At 43.9% G+C, this 20,317-nt stretch overlaps 1 protein-coding gene across 1 annotated transcript in view; it reads left to right on the forward strand.

Annotated features, from left to right (window-relative positions):
• Positions 1–1,974: 1,974 nt before the first annotated feature.
• The window catches only part of cdkal1 (CDK5 regulatory subunit associated protein 1-like 1), a 230,509-nt gene continuing 212,166 nt past the window's right edge, over positions 1,975–20,317 (forward strand). Inside the window, exons 1-3 of the mRNA XM_030369576.1 lie at positions 1,975–2,137; positions 7,324–7,487; positions 8,607–8,719. Coding sequence (XP_030225436.1) covers positions 7,330–7,487; positions 8,607–8,719 — 271 coding nt within the window. The 5' untranslated portion in view covers positions 1,975–2,137; positions 7,324–7,329. The remainder of the gene's footprint in view (positions 2,138–7,323; positions 7,488–8,606; positions 8,720–20,317) is intronic.

Consider the following 20,317-nt stretch of genomic DNA (forward strand, 5'->3'; position numbering starts at 1 on the left):
TTGAATGTGAGGAGGGCTGTCAATCAAATATCGCGCTTCAGAAACGGCCAATCATAGGAAAGCCCGCCCTGCCTTGGTTCCCTCCCCCATAGTGCCAAAATTAAATTCGAGCGAGAGCGTAAAAACATCTTTCGCGAGAGGTTTTGCGCGCGCTGAGGTCATTTGCGCGCGCGAGAGGCTGTTTTGCGCGCGCTGAGGTAATCTGCGCGCGCGAGAGGCTGTTTTGCGCGCGCAGAGATCTGATCTCTGCTCGCTCGCAGTTAATATCTACGCGTGTGGAATAATATAATACGCCCGAATGCATCTTTTATCACATTAGTGAATTATGGCACTAATGTGTCGCCATAATCATATCACATACTTGAATATTGATTGACGTTGTAACATCTGTTGGCATGACTGCACAGTTGTTTTTTTTAACGTTGTGTACTTGCTCTAGATAAGGTCAAGTGTTGCCTACCATACAGTGGCAATACTGTGCTTTTCATAAATAAAAGCAAAAGGATAGTAGGTGACAGGCATCAAGGAAATAAAGGTATGCATACTTGAAACTGATCCTACTATGTTCTGTTTAGTTTTGACTGTTTTTTATCAGATAAAAGAAACCCTGCTGTGAAGAACTTTTAGATTCCCAACCGGCTGTTTCCCAAGTGCACATGAACGGTTGCTGTCTGGAACACGCGTAAGAGTGAGCTTCATCACTGGCGGGCCGTCTCGTTATCACCAGGAGAGTGATCGCGCCTTTACCTGTGTGTAAGTGACATCACAAGTGGGAATGTCCACCTAGATGTAATGCCGCCTTCAAAGCAGCTCAGAGGTTCAGAAGCTCTTGCGTGTCTTTACGTAAACCTTCCCTTCTTCCGAAATAAGAGTGTTCAGGAAACGTTCTTAGGCTAAAACCAGAAAACTTCAGAATGTTCAAGGCGACTTCCTCCGATCTTAAGGTCCCAACCTCCAAAATTCCCGGAAACTCAGACTGTTTTGAAGGCACCATAAGATGGATAGATCAGCAACATCTGAACGAGTTTAAAACTGCTTTTTAAAAGAATGGTTAATCACACTCACCTGGTGGCATAGTATCACCCCTTAAAGGGGACATATTATACCACCAGGTGTGAGTGTGATAAGCCCTACAAGCCGTCAGATTTTCGAAACGGCTTGTAAGGCTAATCACACTCACACCTGGTGGTATAATATGTCTCCTTTAAAAGCTTAAAAGTGCTGCGCAGTACATGTATAAAGCCACTGGAAGGTCTAAATGAAAGAGAGGACATGTCAAGTTAGAGTTTGAATAATCAACAATTCACTTGCTTTGTTCTAAACCATGAAACTGAGTAAAGATTTCCAGGTGTACTCAGTTGTAGAGATGTTTGGATTGGAGAGCTTATAGCGTGCGTTACATATATCTAGAGGGGGGTAGGGAGGGGAGGTTAGGATAGAGGGGGGTAGAGAGGGGAGGTTAGGATAGAGGGGGGTAAGTGTGGAGTACAATTGTTTTTAGACATTTATTATTTTCATGGTGGTTTGGTCGTCTTTCTTTTTTCTGTAAAGCACTTTGTAACTCTGTTTCGAAAAGCGCTGTATAAATAAAGATTATTATTATTATTATTAGAGGGGGGATGGAGAGAGGAGGTTAGGGGAGAGGGAAGGGGAGGTTGTAGGTTATTATATACGGTTAGGGTAGGGGGAAGGGGGAGGTTATGTAAGCAGGGAGGATAAGGATGAGGTAGAGGGGAGGTTAGGGTAGGGGGAGGTTAGGGTGGTGGGAAGCAAGGGCGGAGGTTAAGTTTAGGTTTAGGTTTAGATTTAGGTAGAGGGAAATCAAATAGTTCTGATCAAAGTGTTTATGCAATGCATTTTATGAATGCTTATTGATTCCACATAGTTTCTCACAGTACAAAAAAAACGTACTCCTGCACGACATTACCTTACCTAAAACCTATATCTGAGAGCGCTAACACGGGCGCGCTCAGTTTGTCTCTCTGTTCGTTCCGTACATCGTATCCAAACAAGCATGGCGGCATGAGACTCCTGTCATCTCTGTTTTGATTGTTAAAATACATATTAATTAGTATTTCTGAAGAAAATAGCATCGAAAGTTTTCCTCGACGTAATTAACATCAACATTACGAAACAGGTGAGGTCCGCACACGGTCTATTTCGGACTGCTTACGTGTCCAAAAGGTACACACGTGGGTCAACTTGAGGTTAGCTATCAAGAAAGTAGCCACGTAGCTTGTGGAAGTTGTACTTCTTCCAAGTCATTTGTTAGCAGAGCCTCCGTAATATTGTTGCAGAAAATCCAATGGAAGTAAAAGGAGGCATTAGCTATGTAATTGTTAAACATCGAATCAGCCGATCTTTATAGAATAGGCAACTCCCTGGTCTATTCCACCTAGTGTGCATCATGTTGTCAGTGCTTATGATGTGATGTATCGCAATGAAGCACAACTCTCAAGCACATTCAAATGAAATTTAATGTATTTAAAATGCAACTCAAATGGATGTCATTGATCGCTATTGGGGGAATCTTATAGCCTGCACGGAACATCTCTACTGTAGCTGAGTAGATAAACAGACTGGATGTTTTGATGCCACACACAGTTGATAGCGTGGTCCCTTAATATGAATGCATGATGGACAACTTACAGTTGCCCATGTAAATATCTAATAGATTGTAATATTTAATAATTCATGTTTATTTAATGCAAACGTCTTGTATTTCTCACAAACCCTTTCCTTTCACTATCTTTTTTCTTTATTAGTATTCAGACAGTATTCAAATTAGTATTAAAGGTTGGGTATGGAATTCGCTTTTTTGGCCATTTTTGCAGAATTACTTGAAATCCTTATCATAACCCACTTACAGCCACTGAGTTAGAAGTAATGACATGCAAATTAAACAAGTCAATCATCTGTGGAACGGGCAGGGCTCGAAAAACTCCAGCCAATGATTTCCAGAGCCACCGAGTTGCATTGGACAGTAAGTACGTCAATCAAACGGTCGTACTGCACTCCCCCGCGCGCGACCCCTTCGTGCAGTACTCGTGACCCAGGGCTCGTGACCCAGAGCAAGCTCCTGTTTGTTGTTATCCTGCGGTAGCTACTGGAACTAGTTAATCCACATTTGGACCTAGCAGTAGAAGACAATTTCCATGGCAGACAAGACGCCACCATCCCCATCAAGGGTTGACACTAAGGTTTCAAAAGCACTTGCCCATCGGGCAAGTACAGGTCAGGTTCAACTTGCCCGAATGTAATGTTCACTTGCCCAAATTATAATCAGAATCGTGAACGGGCCTCTTTTTGCTAGGCACCCGGCCTGGTTTTGGGGGGGCTCAGAAAAATCATCCTAGCTCAGACTGAAGCTGAATGTTAGCTTCCACACATAAAAAATAACTAACTTCTCTTTGTTTACTTATTTATCGAGCGGTCACATCGTGCCTTGAAGTGATTTCAGTCCACCGTTCCAACCTATTAAAGCTATCGCCAAGTTATATATAGACCTGCATGATTTTATGCAAATGTACATGACTAAATGTCAGAGGTATTAGCAAAGATATCTTTTTAACTTTCAAGTTTCTTGTAGCTCTAACTGAATAATCACAATCGCGTTTCTAGTAGGGTTGTCAGTCACGATACTGGATTTTCTAACTTCAATACTATTCCTGGAAAAAGATCGATATTCTATACCATTTTTGTTTTTTTCAGGAAAGAACATGACCAAAGTAAATAGATTATATCTCCACAACTGCAAGGGCGATAATGTCATCTTTGGGCCAAAAGAAAGATTGTTGTGCAAGTGAAATATTCAATGGGGATAATACTTGGTTAAAGTGAATAAAGCCATGGAACACAGCATAAGTGGAAGATAACATTTCCACCTGAAATAATTATCAGTTGGTCGTTATCAGTTGGGAGCGCTGTCTTACTATGAGACACAAATAAAGGTAGATATCTTACAATTTTGACACTTGACACCTCTATTTAAAGTTCAGGGCAATCGAATGCACCAAGCCAAACACTCGCAAATAAATATATGGCCACTAGATTGCGCTGAAGAATATGTTTTCTGATTGAAGGCAATTTACCTATTTCCTAAGAAACCTTCTCTTATTCATTGATTGAAAACACCATGTTAAGTTGCAAAATTTGGCCCAGATACTGGATAATCTGTTTATGGTGGTTTTATTAGATCAGAATCAACTTTGTGGACAAAAATCACAAAGGTAATACTTCATTTTTGGTTGTTAAAAGAAAAGGGGACGTTTCTTCTTAAGTTGTTATTTGCTGTTTTAGTCACAGAATGATATGGTTTGGACTGTTGGAATAAGTGGAGGCTCAGCTTTCATGTAATATATAGTTTGTGAGGGTCCAATTTCGTGAAAAAGATCGCTCTTGCTGTGTGCATGTGCACAGTTATGAAACCCAAAACCGTGTTCTTGACTTTCCTTGATAATTTGCCTCAATCCGTAGTACTTCCAAACTGCACTCCTCCATTTAGCTTCTACCTAAACCGTTCGCGGAGGTGCTGCACTTGAGATGCTAGCTAGCTGTGTTGGCTAACCTTTAGCGAATCACTGCGAGTGAGTGACAGATGGCGGGGCTATATTCGCACTGAAGCGATGCGTGTCTGTTAACTCGCTTTCCGAGAGAAGAGAAGACAGCGCGCTGATCAATTGCAAATACTTCTATTTTGTGTGGTTTTGATGAACAAAAGGTTGTTCTGCAGTTTCTAAAAACATTTGAATAAATAGCTTTTATATTAACATCCACCCAAAATCCACTTGCCCGTTCGGGCAACCAGAAAAAATCTCAACTTGCCCAAAAAATTTTTTTACTTGCCCCGGGCAAGCGGGCGACCGTGACATACGGAAGAGGATTAGGGCCACACATGTAAAAAAAAATTAAATTCTGACTTTATTCTCAGAATTCTGAGAAAAAAGTCAGAATTCTGACTTTAATCTCAGAATTCTGAGAATAAAGTCAGAATTCTGACATTAATCTCAGAATTCCGAGAAAAAAAGTCAGAATTCTGACTTTAATCTCAGAATTCTGAGATTAAAGTCAGAATTCTGACATTAATCTCAGAATTCTGAGAAAAAAGTCAGAATTCTGACATTAATCTCAGAATTCTGAGAAAAAAGTCAGAATTCTGACTTTAAAGTCAGAACTACGGGTATCTGTAAGGACCAACCTCCGTGGGAGAGACACTTTGCTTTATGCAGTAGGAGGAAACCTATGGAAAGACAAGAAGGCCACAATCCGGCCCTAGAATGGCGCGGTAAAAGTGCAAAACCTGTGCGGTTTGGCAAGAATTCCGTACGGTTTTGAATGACTAATAGCCGCGGCTATTAGTCATTCACTCCGGCTATTAGTTATTAACTCCGGCTATTAGTTATTCACTCCGGCTATTAGGTATGCAGAATGAGCCCTCCCTCTTCTTCGCTTGACCACTAAGTTTGAAGGCTGTCTAACCAATCAGTGAAGAGAAATACCAGACTAAAGTAACGCATTGTCGAGACTAGAGCTGCAGTGCCTCCATGTTTCGCCGTAACATAAAGCTGTGTTGTCTTTACTAGTTTCACTACAATGTAATGACCACCACTAGCTAGTGGAAAATACATTTGTGTCTAGTACACTGATATATTTGTATATGTTAGGCTATATATTGAGATGGCAGTGTTCGAAATACCCGTCAATATTCGGGGATGCCCTCATCCCCAGATTGTTCTCGATATGCAGTAGCCAGCTAGGCCATAACATTACAATATTTCATGGATGCAAGCAAGCCAAGACAATACATCTATATCTATAGCCTACATGACAACACACACACACACGCACACACACACACACAGACACACACACGCACACACGTTAAACACACTGGTATAGCAATAGGAGCCTGCATTGGCTAAAGTTGTTGGGATGCACGTTATTTTATAACAGGGAGGGGCAAAGTTGTGCATTACAATGCAAACACGACAATAATTGGCACAGTTCTTGCGCACTCAGAAGAACATGAACTGAATAAATGCCAGGTATATAGCATATCGGAGACAGGCACGCAATCAGTGCATTTGCAAATAAGAGCCTGCAGTATGACCGTTCTTGTGACATTATTTAACCATCCATCTACAGCTAATACGATCAGACAGATACATCATTGATCACATATAAGCCAACAACAAGCCCAACATCACCACGGCAGGTGCGCTCTCTCTCGCACATTCACACAATCACTCCAACTTCTCCAACTCCAAGGCAAAGCTGTTTCACTAAGACCACAAACAACCACAACTAACCAGCCTACATATCCACAACAATGCACAACAATCAGTTCTATACATTGCGTCTATCTTCTGTTTGGCGCACATGGCTAATGTGCATACTTGCACAGGACTGTCGGCTCCGCTTGTCAAAAAAATAGAACGTATTTGTGAATAAATGCTTTGAATTCTGAATACTGGACTTGGTGAGCTTGGTGAGTTGGCTATGGGACGTGCACTTTTACCGCGCCATTCTAGGGCCGGATTGTGGCTTTCTTGGACTTCCATAGGTTTCCTCCTACTGCATAAAGCAAAGTGTCTCTCCCACGGAGGTTGGTCCTTACAGATACCCGTAGTTCTGACTTTAAAGTCAGAATTCTGACTTTTTTCTCAGAATTCTGAGATTAATGTCAGAATTCTGACTTTTTATCTCAGAATTCTGAGATTAAAGTCAGAATTCTGACTTTAATCTCAGAATTCTGAGATTACTGTCAGAATTCTGACTTTTTATCTCAGAATTCTGTGATTAATGTCAGAATTCTGAGATTAATGTCAGAATTCTGACTTTATTCTCAGAATTCTGAGATTAAAGTCAGAATTCTGACTTTTTTCTCAGAATTCTGAGAATAAAGTCAGAACTTAATTTTTTTTTACATGTGTGGCCCTAATCCTCTTCCGTAGTGACAACCCCTGCCCATGCTGTTGTTTTTAATGTTGCCATGTTGTTTAACGAAAACCTACGCTAGCCTTGCTCGCTCTCGCGCATCTGTGTTCGCGCTCGTGCATGATTGCGCGTCCAGGTACTTGGAATGGGTGGAGTCAGAGTTAGCGTTGAAGGAGAGGGGGTAGGACCATTTGAGTTGTGTATTTTCAAAATCTGCTGGCCTTTCGCAAATCCCATACCCAACCTTTAAGAAAACCCTATATAACGCTCACAGGGTAGTTGATCTGGGGTTTTTCAAACAGCATTCCAATGATAACTTGACCAATATGGCTGTGGATGTTGATGCTACTGCTTGCTGCTGACCTCAGTATGTGTGTGTCCTTTCAGACCACAATGCCGTCCGCCTGTGATTCAATGATTGACGACATTGAGGACATGGTGTCTGCGGACGACCCCACGCCTCAGGATAGACAGAACGCTCGGAAGAGTATAATCCCAAGAGCCAGGAAAAGGAAGGACCAGCTCGTCCCCGAGGAACTCCAGGCAGACAGGTCCGACTTGTTTCGCAGTCTGATTGTTTTGATGTTGATTTAATACCTAAACTGATTTTAAAGGTCCCATGACATGCCACCAGGTGTGAGTGTGATTAGCCCTACAATGCGTTTTGAAAGTCTGCCCCTTAAGACATCACAAGTGATCCACTTAGATGTCTGCTGGATAGATCAGTCTACCAGCCTACCCAGTGGACTGTAGCAAACGTTGCTCATCTATGCGTCACACATCTAGGGGGACACACCCACTTTTGATGTCATAAGGGGCAGATTTTCAAAACGGCCCGTAATCACACTCACACCTGATGGCATGTGGTGGGACCTTTTAAGGTAGAAAGAGATAGGAATCTTAAATTATGAGGCTGGCATAATTCAATGTACTTCTTTACTTTTTCGGGCCGTACACTAAACAGGGATTGGTGTAAGGTTCATAAAAACCAACCTTTAAATCAATCAGAAAGCTGTGAGGATTGATACATTTTAGTTCAAGGAAGATGCTCTGGTATTTATTTTGATCATTTGTATTTACATTTTAGTGTAAGGAAGATGCTCTGGTATTTATTTTGATCATCATTTGTGTTTGTTTATTATCTTTTAAACAGTTGTCTACAGCACACATTATATAAAGATGAACCACAGATACAGTGAGAGAGGAGAAATATAGCTGGCCTTGCACACATTTAACCTGTTTGTCTGGCCTGTACATGTTGAGGTTAATGAGGATTTAATGTTATCCATTAAGTAATCATAATAGGGCATGGAAGCAAACAAACACATATATTATGCCAAACGGAGGAATTGCTATTTGAATCCTGCATTTTGTGTACGAAGGAAGTGCTGAAAGCTTGTATTTCTTTCAAAATCAGAAATATTTGGGACATAACAATTATGCAATTTATTACTGTCATCGCTTTTCTACAAATTAATTAATAATTGATTAATAAAACCCATCTACTCAACAAAGATAGTTTTCTCCAATTTGATCAACACTGGAGCTTAACTTTTCTTATACATTATATAAAAGAAACAATTCTATTATTTGAACCAGATGAGTAACAAAAATGTTCTTCTCTCCAGACTATAATAATAACCCTATTGATATTGTGTTGTGTGTGGCAGCCTCATCCCCGGGACCCAGAAGATCTGGATGCGGACATGGGGCTGCAGCCACAACAACTCAGACGGGGAGTACATGGCGGGGCAGTTGGCTGCCAGCGGCTACAAGATGACCGGTAAGATCTGGTGCTGAGCTGTGAACCAACCAATGCAAACCGATGCAGCTGGCTGGGTTGTGTATGCTGTGGATCCCCTAGACCAGGGCTGGGCCTCCAAAGGCACAGCTCTGTCAGTCACTCATGGGCCAGTAGTAGACACGATAATGTTACCGTATTCTAATTTTGAGAACCTCCGTGGTCGATATCCTGTAACTCGACACGCCTTACAAATAGTTTGTCTGTGTTTTTCATCAATGGAAATTCAGATGTAACTTTTTGACTGAGGCTCCTGCCGTCTGTGGCCAATAATGAACTCAAAGTCCCTGTTCCTCTTGCTACCTTGTTCCACCGAGTTCAGGCGTGCCTTTTTATTTTCCATACAGTAGTGGAGGCATTTGGGTCATCAAATGGAAATGCAATGCACACTCCACATAACTATTATTAGGAGTGTATTATGTGTTTGTTTGTATGTATGTATGCAAGTCTGTCCTTCGATTTTCTCTACAAACAGTTCATCCGTATTGCTGAGGTCCCAAGGAAGTGCAGTGTTGAGTGTGAAGGTTTTTGGATGAATGGTTCTCGAGAAAGCTGCCACAATCAGCCTGTTCTGAACAGGCCCAGGGAAGTGCAGTGTCTGGGTGATGTTGTTTCGATCAGCGGCTCTCGAAAAAGCAGCAAGAAGCAATATGGGAGGCCAAAGAATCGTCCCGTTCCGAAAGCCCTGTTTTGAATGGGCACTGACCTTATCCAACTAAAATGTAAGGGTGTTTTTGTTTGTGTGTGTGGTGTGTGTGTTTCAACCGTTCTTCCGATCAATTTCACACTTGGTGCCTGTATTCGTGAGGACCCAAGGAAGTGCCGTTTTTTGGAAGAGCGGTTCTGATAAATGCTGCCCGATGAATATCGTATATCTGAAATCTTTACAACATTTTTGTATCTGAATTAGGGAACATTGAAAGATGTGAAATTGTGTTTTTTACAACTTGAAATGGGAGGCCGATCACAATGGAGTTGAATGACGTTTTCAAAGTATAATAGTTCAATGTTAGGAATTCAATGCCTTTTACAATTCGAATCCTTCTGGCAGTGATTTACTTCAAAATACCACAGCTTCCCGTTTTCTCATGCGACAAGTGGCCAAAATCTTTCATTGGCGTAGGTTGTCATATTACATTTAATTTAGCATTTTGCAGTACAACCAATCATTTTAGTCCTCTCAATTGAATGTATGCATGTACCCTTAATTTAACGATCGCTGTCCAAAAACCCCATGATGCATTCTAATGTAAAAGCCCAATATGTTAAGGTTTACACTAGGCTATTTACTGACAAGGTGTTTAAAGGCCATGTTTCTTAACAAAACATTGCGCCATCATCCCCTTCCATCCGCAAGAAACGACATATAGCCCAGTTAAATCCAATTCTAATGTAGATATTGATGACAGTTACAGTCTGAAAGGAATTAACGGGCCATAAATGTATGACACCGCCCTAACCCTAGCCCCCCTTAGGCCAGGAAAAACTCCCTTAATTAGCGAGGAAAAGATCTTTCAAGGAACGCTGGGTGGGGGATCCCTCCTTCCAGGGGTGGTTGGGAGTGCAATGGGTGCCATATTGACATCCATTGTACTAAGCAGCTTTTCTAAAGCCCCGCAAAACATAATGAAAAGCACAACACTTATCTCTAGTATGCCCCCCCCCCCTTTCTAAGGCCTCCCATGCCACAAAGCTTTTTGAAATGTAATTGTATGGCGATTTCATTTTTTTGTCCACAAACTCTGTACTTATGTGACTTCTGCATTGATATGAAAAGAAGACTGGGCTATGTTGCTATGGGTTACATTATTGGAAGGTGTGCACATACTAAATGCTATTAGGCAAAATTGGTATTTTGACAAATGACATCGGTACCATCAATTTACCTAAAGCCATGCCAATAACAATGGTTTTCCCCCCAGATCAGGTTATCTGCCCTGCTTGCTTCATTGTATGGCGCAGTACACCTGTGTGACAGTATCTCTAGGTATGTGGCCGCTGCGGATAGTTAGCTCTGTTTTGATTGAATTTCGAATAACTGTAAATTATTGATGCCGTATTAAAGCAAGGCTGTCGAATTCGGTAATGTGTCAACTCGGTGGGACCTGAAATCTGCTAATGTTTAGAAGAAATATTTGATAACTTTGGGAGAGAGCTTGGAACAGCGGGACAAATGAGGTAAGATTAATTTAGAGGCACAGATGGCTGGGTGGATAGATGGATTCCCAATTTCAGATAAATTATACATGTCTAGGGACTACAGGATGTGGGTTGCCGGGGGTTACCGTCATCCGTACAGACGGGTAGATGAATGTTTGGATGGATGGATGGATGGATGGAGGGGCAGACCTACGAAGATAAATTGATGTATTTCAGTTTATGAAGCTTTCGGTGGCTGGACAAACACTGAATGGATGAGGGATTGAAATAACGGCTCTTTTGTCAGCTGATTAATGAGCACAGACGCTCAGAGTGCCATTGCTCAGTCATGCAGTGAACGTTCTTTGGAGGCACCATGTGTTATCAACCGCATGGACACTAGAGGGCAGTCTTGCCACATAAACTCACTGATATTGGTGTAACCTGCTGTCTGCTCATGAGGTTTTTATTTGTCTGTGCTTTTCCCATCTGGGATTAATAAAATACTATTTTCATAATGTATAATCAGTCGAATTGTCACAGATATGATATCCTCTTCATTTGTGGCTTGTTTATATTCAGGCTAGGTGTACAAAGACTAAATGACTGCATCAAAATCGGTGTGCATTCTGTATGATTACCATCAATAATATGTGATTACTCGTAATCATACACAAGCCCTATTTCCCAGTTGTGTGGACTGTGGTATGCGTGTTTACAAGCTCACTCTTTAATTACAACGGTAATACCAGAAGGCTGCATGTCTGTGACGACTGAGCAACACGCTGGTGGTCGGCTCTAGGAACCAAGGAGTAAGGTGCATTGTGGGTACGGATGTCGGGCCTTTTCCCACATTGCTGAAGGGAATTCTGGCTTATCTTCTCCTGCGGGTTTGCATATCATTTGCATGCTGTCCAGACATAACGTGAACTAAGGTTTAACAGCCCAAAGGTATTTTCTCGAGAAAGGGCATACATGTGTACGCAGTCCCCAAACGGCTGCCAAAACCCCCTGTTCCTCTTCTGATTCATGGTAGTCAAATATGTTCTTTGTCTCAATGTCCGCGTGTGTTTGCATAGGTGTGTGCCCACATGTGTTTTTTCTTTGTGTCAGCATGCATCTTGCAAATGACTTCCATTTGTCTGCCGAGTTTGAATTCATTTTTATATGCTCCTTGGATATTTTGTATTTGGCTTTTTAGAAGAGTGTGTACGTACATGCACATGCTGCCATGCACGCTAGAACGATATTAACCCCTCCGGCGTTGCTCACACTAAGGGGTCTCTACGGTAGTACAAGGACATTAATCACATGCTTCAAACATGCAAATTCGCAGACAACCCCCCCCCCCCCCGCCCCATTCCTTCCGATACAGACAGACAAACACACACAGACCCACACAGACTCACACACACGTTTACGGTTTCCATTGCTCAACACCAGGACGGAGAAGGAGACACTTTGCCGAGCCCTGTCCCAAAGAGCCATCCTTCATCCACGGGACACCTCTGGCGTTTGGGGAGGGGGCGAGGGCCGAGGGTGAACTGTTCTACCGCGCACACAGACCCTTTCTTTGTTTTCACTCAACCTCAACCTGAAGCCGATGTTATCAGACCTAACCCTTAGCCTCTTTGGGTCCAGCTTGGTATTACTCTCTTAATCTTTCCATTTTGTCTTTTCTTTTGGTCTTACTCTTTTGTCTTGGTCTCCCCTTATCTTTTAACACGCGCATGTACGCACGGACGGACATACACGCACAGACACACACACACACGCGCAGACACACACGCACATGCACACGCACAGAGCTGGAAGGCGTGCGTGTAAGTGGCTAGAGCTCTCTGGATCAAGTCAAGAGTTATCAGTTCATGGACGGTTTCACCTTCTATTTAAGAGGTTTAACAAATCAGGAAAAAAATAAATTGGCTTTCATGGGGATGTCAAATGCCTGTCTTCAGAAAGAAGCTATTCGAATCAGTCTGACATTTTGGTGGCAATGATTTGGCACTATGTGCACTAGCCCAGAGTGTGTGGTTTTACGTTAATGAACATGAACGTGACAATATGATGTCTGTGTAATTTGTAAATATGGCCGCCTCCGTTTGGCACCGGATTTGGCCCCAGGTGTGATGTCAATTCTGGGTTGTAAACCAATTATCATTGATTCGCCAGTAAGATAGCCAATCAAGTTGGGGCATGCTTAAATATGCGAAGCCGAAATGTTCTCAATTTGAAATGGAGGAAAGAAAAATGTAATTTTCCTTAAATCAACTTTGTGGATGGACATACAGAATGGCTATATTCCATTCATAATTTATGAGCAAATAATGTAAAATGGATGGATATTGTTAACAAATCCCGCCAATTGCATCAATAATTGATTCTTCCATTTTTTTAACAGACTTTTTGATTTAACAAATCAAAAAGACAATCAAAAGAGCCAAGATAATGATTTGTACGTGTCAGTTTCCATTGAACAGGTTTAAACATTAGCTGCTCTGTTCCATCCCTATTGAAATGGGTTCCGCTGAACCAATAGCCAGTGAAATTCTGTCCCATGTTTTAAGAGAAAAAAACCAAAATTGAAATAATTAAAAAAATTCCTTCTGTCCTACTCCTGGCAGACTTTCTTTAAGCAGTGGGGCCATGTTTCTGTTCAGGCTTTCACTGTCTCCTGCACAAACCACTCCCACTCGCTCCAATGTGGGGGTGCGTTACTTTTTCTCCTACTTCTTTAAAACTTTGTGCGTTAAAGTCGAGATTTGTGCCAGGATCAATCCATGACCCTGCTATGTAACGCACAACATCCCCTTTTCCTCTAAAATAACTTGTTTCAGGTTTCGGTTTTCCTTGAATTCAGTTGTTCAGAAACTGTTCCAAGATAATCGTTAACTCTGAACACAGCTATTAAATGTCCATAACAAACTGTAGAATTCACAAAATGTCGTTCCTCTTGCCTCTGTCGGGGAAAAAGCATAGCGATGGAACAGTGATGTGGAATGCAAGAATGGGGAGCATGGTGGATTTCGGCTGAGACACTCTGACAAGCCAAGGAAAGTGTTAAGTGGCATTCAAGTCACAATGGCGGTAGCGGAGTCGCAACCGAGCGTGCCATTGCTTTCAATGGAGACGAGCGCTGAGGTGGCCAAAACAACAGCGTCCTCCAGATTTTTGCCGCTGAAACCAAATTCCACTTTGACCCATCTCAGAGCTGACCTCGAAGCACCCAGCAGCCAATCGTTATACACTGGGGCTGTCCCGACTCGCCGCAGGGAGCAAACATTGTTTGTGTTGCTAGGTTACTGAAGCGGTACAATTGATTCGGTTGAGCCCCTCTGAGCACTATGTTTGGGCTGCCACGAAATACAGCCGGACTGCTTGTATGTCCTTACCTACGGCTGATTACGAGAGCCAAACAGAGATAAGCACACTGCTAATAAAATCACCCTTTTGTATTTTCTTAACTGCCTGGTTCTCCGCCCACTCCTAACTGTACACAGTCGACGTCTGGTGCATTCCAATAAAACACGCTTCGATTTATTCCACCACTGTGCCTTGCATAGTGGTGGACACCGAGCACACTGCCGCAGTTTCCATTGAAAGGCTCATTCAGGGTGTGAGATGCACTCAATGAACCCAGATGGGGAGAAGTGAGATAGTCTTGGAGGATGCTCACGTCTACTAACTTCAGCGGGCATTCTCGATGTGAAGACTGGCTGTATTCGGCACTGCCACACCGTAGCATGGGGTGGACGTTCAGAAAGACGTGTGTGGTTATCACGGAGACCCTGTGATGGTCAGACATTATCCGTAGCCCCCGACGCTAGGGTCCAGCTTTGTGGCTGGAGAGAATGGAAGGCGTGCGAGGGACAAATGATTTGTTTGGCTCTTGGCCACCGCTTCCTATGGCCTGCTGTTCATCTTAATTGCATCATTGTCAGCATAGTGTAATGAAAGTGTTGAGACAAAGAAGGTGCTTGTTGCCAGCCCATATGCTCCAGTGAAATGACATCACCTTTTTTTTTGCTCCCTGTCTCTCTCTCTCTCTCTCTCTCTCTCTCTCTCTCTCTCCCCGTCTCTCTCTCACTACCCCTATCTCTGCCTTACCTCATTCCCTCTTTTTTTCAACTCGTCTGCCATTCGCACCACCCCGTATCCCCCCCCCCACCCCCCCTACACATGCACGCACGTGCACCACACACACACACACCTTCAGACACTTTCTTTCTTAAACTATGACATCACCCTGCGTGAGTCGTAGTAGCAGTACCGACACTGGCATGTAGGCGGCAGTGTTGATCCACGGACCGAGGCAGTCTTACAAATCATGAATGCTTATGGGCGGGGTGTTTCATACTACTGAGGGCTCTGAACGTAACAGCTCTGCCATGCTGAATGGTAGCTCTGGTAGATTGCATGACACGTTATATTCCATCCGCTGCTCTGAAGCCTGGCAAGTTAACGTGGGGCAAAGAATCACAAATACCGGCCCATTACAGCTTGATAATAATAATAGTTTGGTTGTATTATTACTTATCATTACGTTGTTATTAAAGGCATCAAGCATGAGTTGTGTGTGAGCTGTGTAGCGTTTTGCTAAGTTACATAGCGAATCCGTTTATCTACAATGCAGTCTTTTCTGGAACATCCCTGTTGAACAAGACAAGTGCCTTCTGCTTCTTGAATGATTGTTTTTTTCCCCCAATACCGTCACTAACCAACCTAACTTTAAGAATAGGAAGAAATGACTTGACTTTTGATTTGGATTAGTCTTCCCGTTATTTCGGTTGATCACCACTTCAAGGCCACCCCATTCCATTTCATCGCCTTTTTTTTGTTGTCTCGTGTTTGGCTTGTATCAGCTAGTGTGTTTACGTCCTCTTTGTTAACACTCATTGCCTGTTCGGTGTTCCTACCTGCCACCTGCTGTTCCTCTTCCTGGCCATAGATGGCACTGTTTACCCATGGCATCTCAACCAAATGAACTGAATCTGTGCCAAACAGGGACTTAGTAGGAAGGCACTCATCTACAATCTTGCTCGCATACCCAAACAAAGAGACACAGATACGAGCAGCACATGCACGTGTTGACACACACACACACACACACACACACACACACACACACACACACACACACACACACACACACACACACACACACACACACACACACACACACACACACACACACACACACACACACACACACACACACCTCTTTCATGAAAAGTCACACCAGCAAGTTATTATTGGTTTTAAGGCTGCCCGCACTCCCCTCCAAATCCTCTCACAACCTGCCGGGCTCACGCACGCACACCCTCAATGTCAGTTATGATTTTACATACTGTACATATTATCAGCCAAATGAGTGCTCTCAGTTCCTGGTGGGGATACTGGCGGTTACAGGATGTCTTTTGTTTTTTTCAATAAAGAGGGCGTCTGCTGTTTTCAGAGTGATGTAAAACTCAATGAATCCGCAGGTGTTGTTTTGGATTGGAAATAATACTTTCTAAGAAAGAAACACAGGAAAAATGCATTTGTGTATCGTTAAATAATGACTTAACAGGGACTTTATTTATGGGTGTCTTGTGTTTGTTATGGGCATAAAAAACACTCTTGATTATTATGTTTTTCAGCCGGAAGCTTACTTTAAAATCCCGCAGTGTAAACATGTGCAAAGAACACCTGGATTTTCCTAATATATCCATACGGTAAAAGAAACAGCCTATAAGAGAATCGCAGCATGCTGTTGGATATGAGGTCATGAAACTAATGCTCCTTTAATGACCACAACTCTTGCACTTGGGAGTGTTTTTAAAGCACCGCGGTTCTTGGGCTGTGCCTTATTGCAGTGGTGATGGGGCGCTATAGGGACAAACTGCTCCTCATTGGCCATTTATTGGAGCCTGTAAGCGCGCCGCTGTTGCATATCGCGCCGCTGCAGCTCTGTGTTAATGTGCATTACATCACAGCCACAGAGTGGTCCCGCTCCGTATGTGTGAGTGAGTGCGTACCTCTCGTATATGCCTCCTCATTCATAAAACGGGGGGCTGTGCGGCGGCTGGTGGGATTGGCTGAGCGCGTGCTACGCAACATTACATGCCGCGATGCTATAGCCAATTGAAAAGTTTCTCTCGTTCTCTCTCTCTCGTTCTCTCTCTCTCTCTTCTCGCTCTTGTTCTCTCTCGTTCGCTCTCTCTCTCTCTCTCTCTCTCTCTCTCTCTCTCTCTCTCTCTCTCTCTCTCTCTCTCTCTCTCTCTCTCTCTCTCTCTCTCTCTCTCTCTCTCTCCCACCCCTCCCTTACAAACACATTACGACTCCCTGGCTCACATACATTTTGTGCAATCGTAGATATGCCAGGAACTTGTAACTCATAACCCGTATGCGTAGGAAGCAGTTTAGTCATCTAGAAGTCATCAGGCTGCCGACGATGCGCTGAGATCACACGCGTGTGTGTGTGAGACCCTTAACACTTTGTTCTTTCTGCGGGGAAAGAGGGGTAAGGCTCTGGAGTAGAATGGATTCCCTACCAGAGGGACATGGATACTGAGGAGAGAGATGGAGAAAGAACAAGGGGGAGATGATGGGACCGTGTCAGAAGAGATGGGGGTTGGGGGGGTTGGGGGGGGTGGTGGGGGAGGAGGGGGGGTGACAGATGAAACACAAAACGAGCCAAAGGCAGTGTAGGGCGAGAGAGAGGCACAGAGGGATGCTTTCCATCCAGAGCCTGTGAGAGATGGAGAGAGATAGACGGATGGAGATGGAGAGAGAGGGGGAGACGTAGGGAGTGAGAGAGAGAGAGAGTAGGGAGGAGCGGTAGATCCTGTCAACGGAGAGAGATGGCAGAAGCAGAATTTTTCTAAATACCAGGGCTTCCAGAGAGAGGCTGGTCTGCTTGATAGAGACGGGTATAAAACGGTGGTGGGTGAGCGTTGTGGATGGATTGCGGGCTAAATCGACAACAATATTGTTGATGAAAGAAATCCTGTTTTTGCCGAATCACTAGTGACTAGACTAATTGAATCCCCATACACATTATGAAAAACAGTGATCAAACCATAGAATTTCCTCATTTTTAAACAACAACGTCTATATTTTCGGTCTCCATGGCTCAAAACAGAGTGTAGTCCTCAACAGGGGATGGGATGGTTTGATGATCCGGCTTGTCTAAACTGCGATCAATGTCCTTTAGGAGGTGCTTTAGTACAGACCCAACCCTCGCTCACACTTATATATATATATATATATATATATATATATATATATATATCTTCCTATGGCTCTTCATATATATCTTCCTCTTTGTCTAGCTTTCTGGTTCACTGTAGACCTCTTGCATCACTTATGAGCTTACTTCTAAGGCATTAAAAACGATGCATACATCACTTTCGTTGTTACATATTCATGTATTACATGCTATGACATATTCATGTAATAACAATATTGGGCCCTTTGTTGGATTAAGTCGGGTCATAAAGGTACGATAGGAGCCCAGGCGATCGATACGCCGGGCCTAAATGTAACGGGTACGTATGTACGTAAGAGGCATAAAGGGAGAGTAGGAGCTAAAGAGACGCACAGCGGAGAGTCCTTGACTAGGAATGACGGCTTTCGCAGGCCCGACGAGAATGTACGCGCGTACGAGTGTAGAATAAGGTTTAAGAGCCATAATGGTTAGGCTCTTTGCTGGGGCTGCGCTGTAAAACGTACACACATACGGGAGACTTTAAGGCTTTCAATTAATTTAAAGGGCAACAAATGGGAGAGAGAGACTGAAAGCGAGAGAGAGAGACTCTGAGCGTGGGTGTATAATCCTACAAGGTGACCTCTGTCTAGGCAGCACCCAGTTACCATTTAGCCCAGTCCCCGGGATTACGGTGTCTTGGGACCCCACACCAAGGGCACTGTATTCCCGTCTGGAGATTCCCTGGAGTAACGGGAACGTTAGAGCGAAAATACATGTAGGAAATCTATAGGCGTCCGTACCGGCAGGAAACTGTCCCTGTTCGGATTGACAGGGGATTGACGTGTTTTTTTCTTAAGATGACATTTTTTGAATTCCTACCGAGCAACCGTTGTAGGTATTAGACAAATTTTTTTTTGCCAAATGTAGAGTTAAATGTCTCCATCTGCCAATTAGATGAACCGAAGCCCAGCGGGCGGAGGCCATTCTCGGGGAAAAAAGCAAGCAAGCAACTTTTACCGTATCATCTCCCGAGAGATTAGGTGATGTCTCCCTCTTATCTCAAACGGAGAGCGAGGAGGTAGTATGGAAAGGATGAATGGGGGGATTGTACAATTGTGTTCCCGTTTTCTTTCATATATCCCCCAGCCCCCCCCCATCCCCGACCCCCACATCCCCTCTCGGCTGTATGGAAGTCGGAAAGGGAAGGATTTTTCTTCCCCTGTTCCCTCCGAGCTCCCCGCCCCCGATCCCTCCCCCACCCCCCCCCAGGGGGTGAAGCTTTTCCCCTCCTATTCCCTGCTGAAGCCAGCCAGCCGGCTCGCCTCCGTTATCCCATGGAATACCACCTGCAATCCATAGGGATTGGGAATACCCTGAAGGGATGTTATGGGAATATCATGGATAGGGCTGTGGGTAATGGGATAAGGCAGGAGTCTAGGGACGGCGGGGCCGGCTTGGGGGTGGGGGGGGTGGGGGGGGAGAGAGAGAGAGAGAGTTAATGGATGGATGAAGGGTAGTAAGGGTTAATACGATGGTGGGCGGGTCCTTGTGGGTGGGGGGACGGTATGTGGAGACAGACCATGGGGGGGGGGGTTTGGGGGAGACCGGGGGTTCGCTCTCATGTACTGTGATGAGCCTTGAATCAAAGGGAGAGACATCTGCGCTGTGCTGGCAGCTATGGCCACAGTGGGATCCTTGAGGTTAGCAGACGGGGGAGCTGGAAGTCTCCTCTGGCAGGGACTCTTGTGACCAGCGGTGATCCAGACGTGGTGCGTTTAGTGGGGCCTGACACGCAGGGTCAGGTCAGAGAAGGGCCGTGCATAATTGTCTTGTCTTGTCATCGCTTGAACCACACCATAGAGCCGTCGTCACAGTTTGATAATCCAGAACAGCCGATGAGAACGTGAGAAAGGATGATCCAGGTCCTTCATGAGATTGGAGTCGATTTGAAGCTCGAGGAAGCGGGGTTGGTTTTTAGAAACGCAAGATGAATGTTGGTTCCTTCCAGATATTGTCACTTGTCGAGCCGGCGCCTGTGGTGGCGTTTTGATGTCCCTGTTCACTATATTCCAAATAATTGCTCCTTCTGCCACTAAGATTAATGGGCTTCAAGGTCTGGTTTGTGTTGGTCTCCAAATCCCTACACACTCGTGCTTGTTGGTGTTTAATGGACCACAATTGCTAGCTGTTTTCCTAAAATTTAGCCAAAAAAATCAATATGTTTGTCAAACGCCAAGATAAATTAAATGAAT

The sequence above is a fragment of the Gadus morhua genome, chromosome 11 (genome assembly GCF_902167405.1).
Source record: "Gadus morhua chromosome 11, gadMor3.0, whole genome shotgun sequence".
Classification (NCBI taxonomy): Eukaryota; Metazoa; Chordata; class Actinopteri; order Gadiformes; family Gadidae; genus Gadus; species Gadus morhua.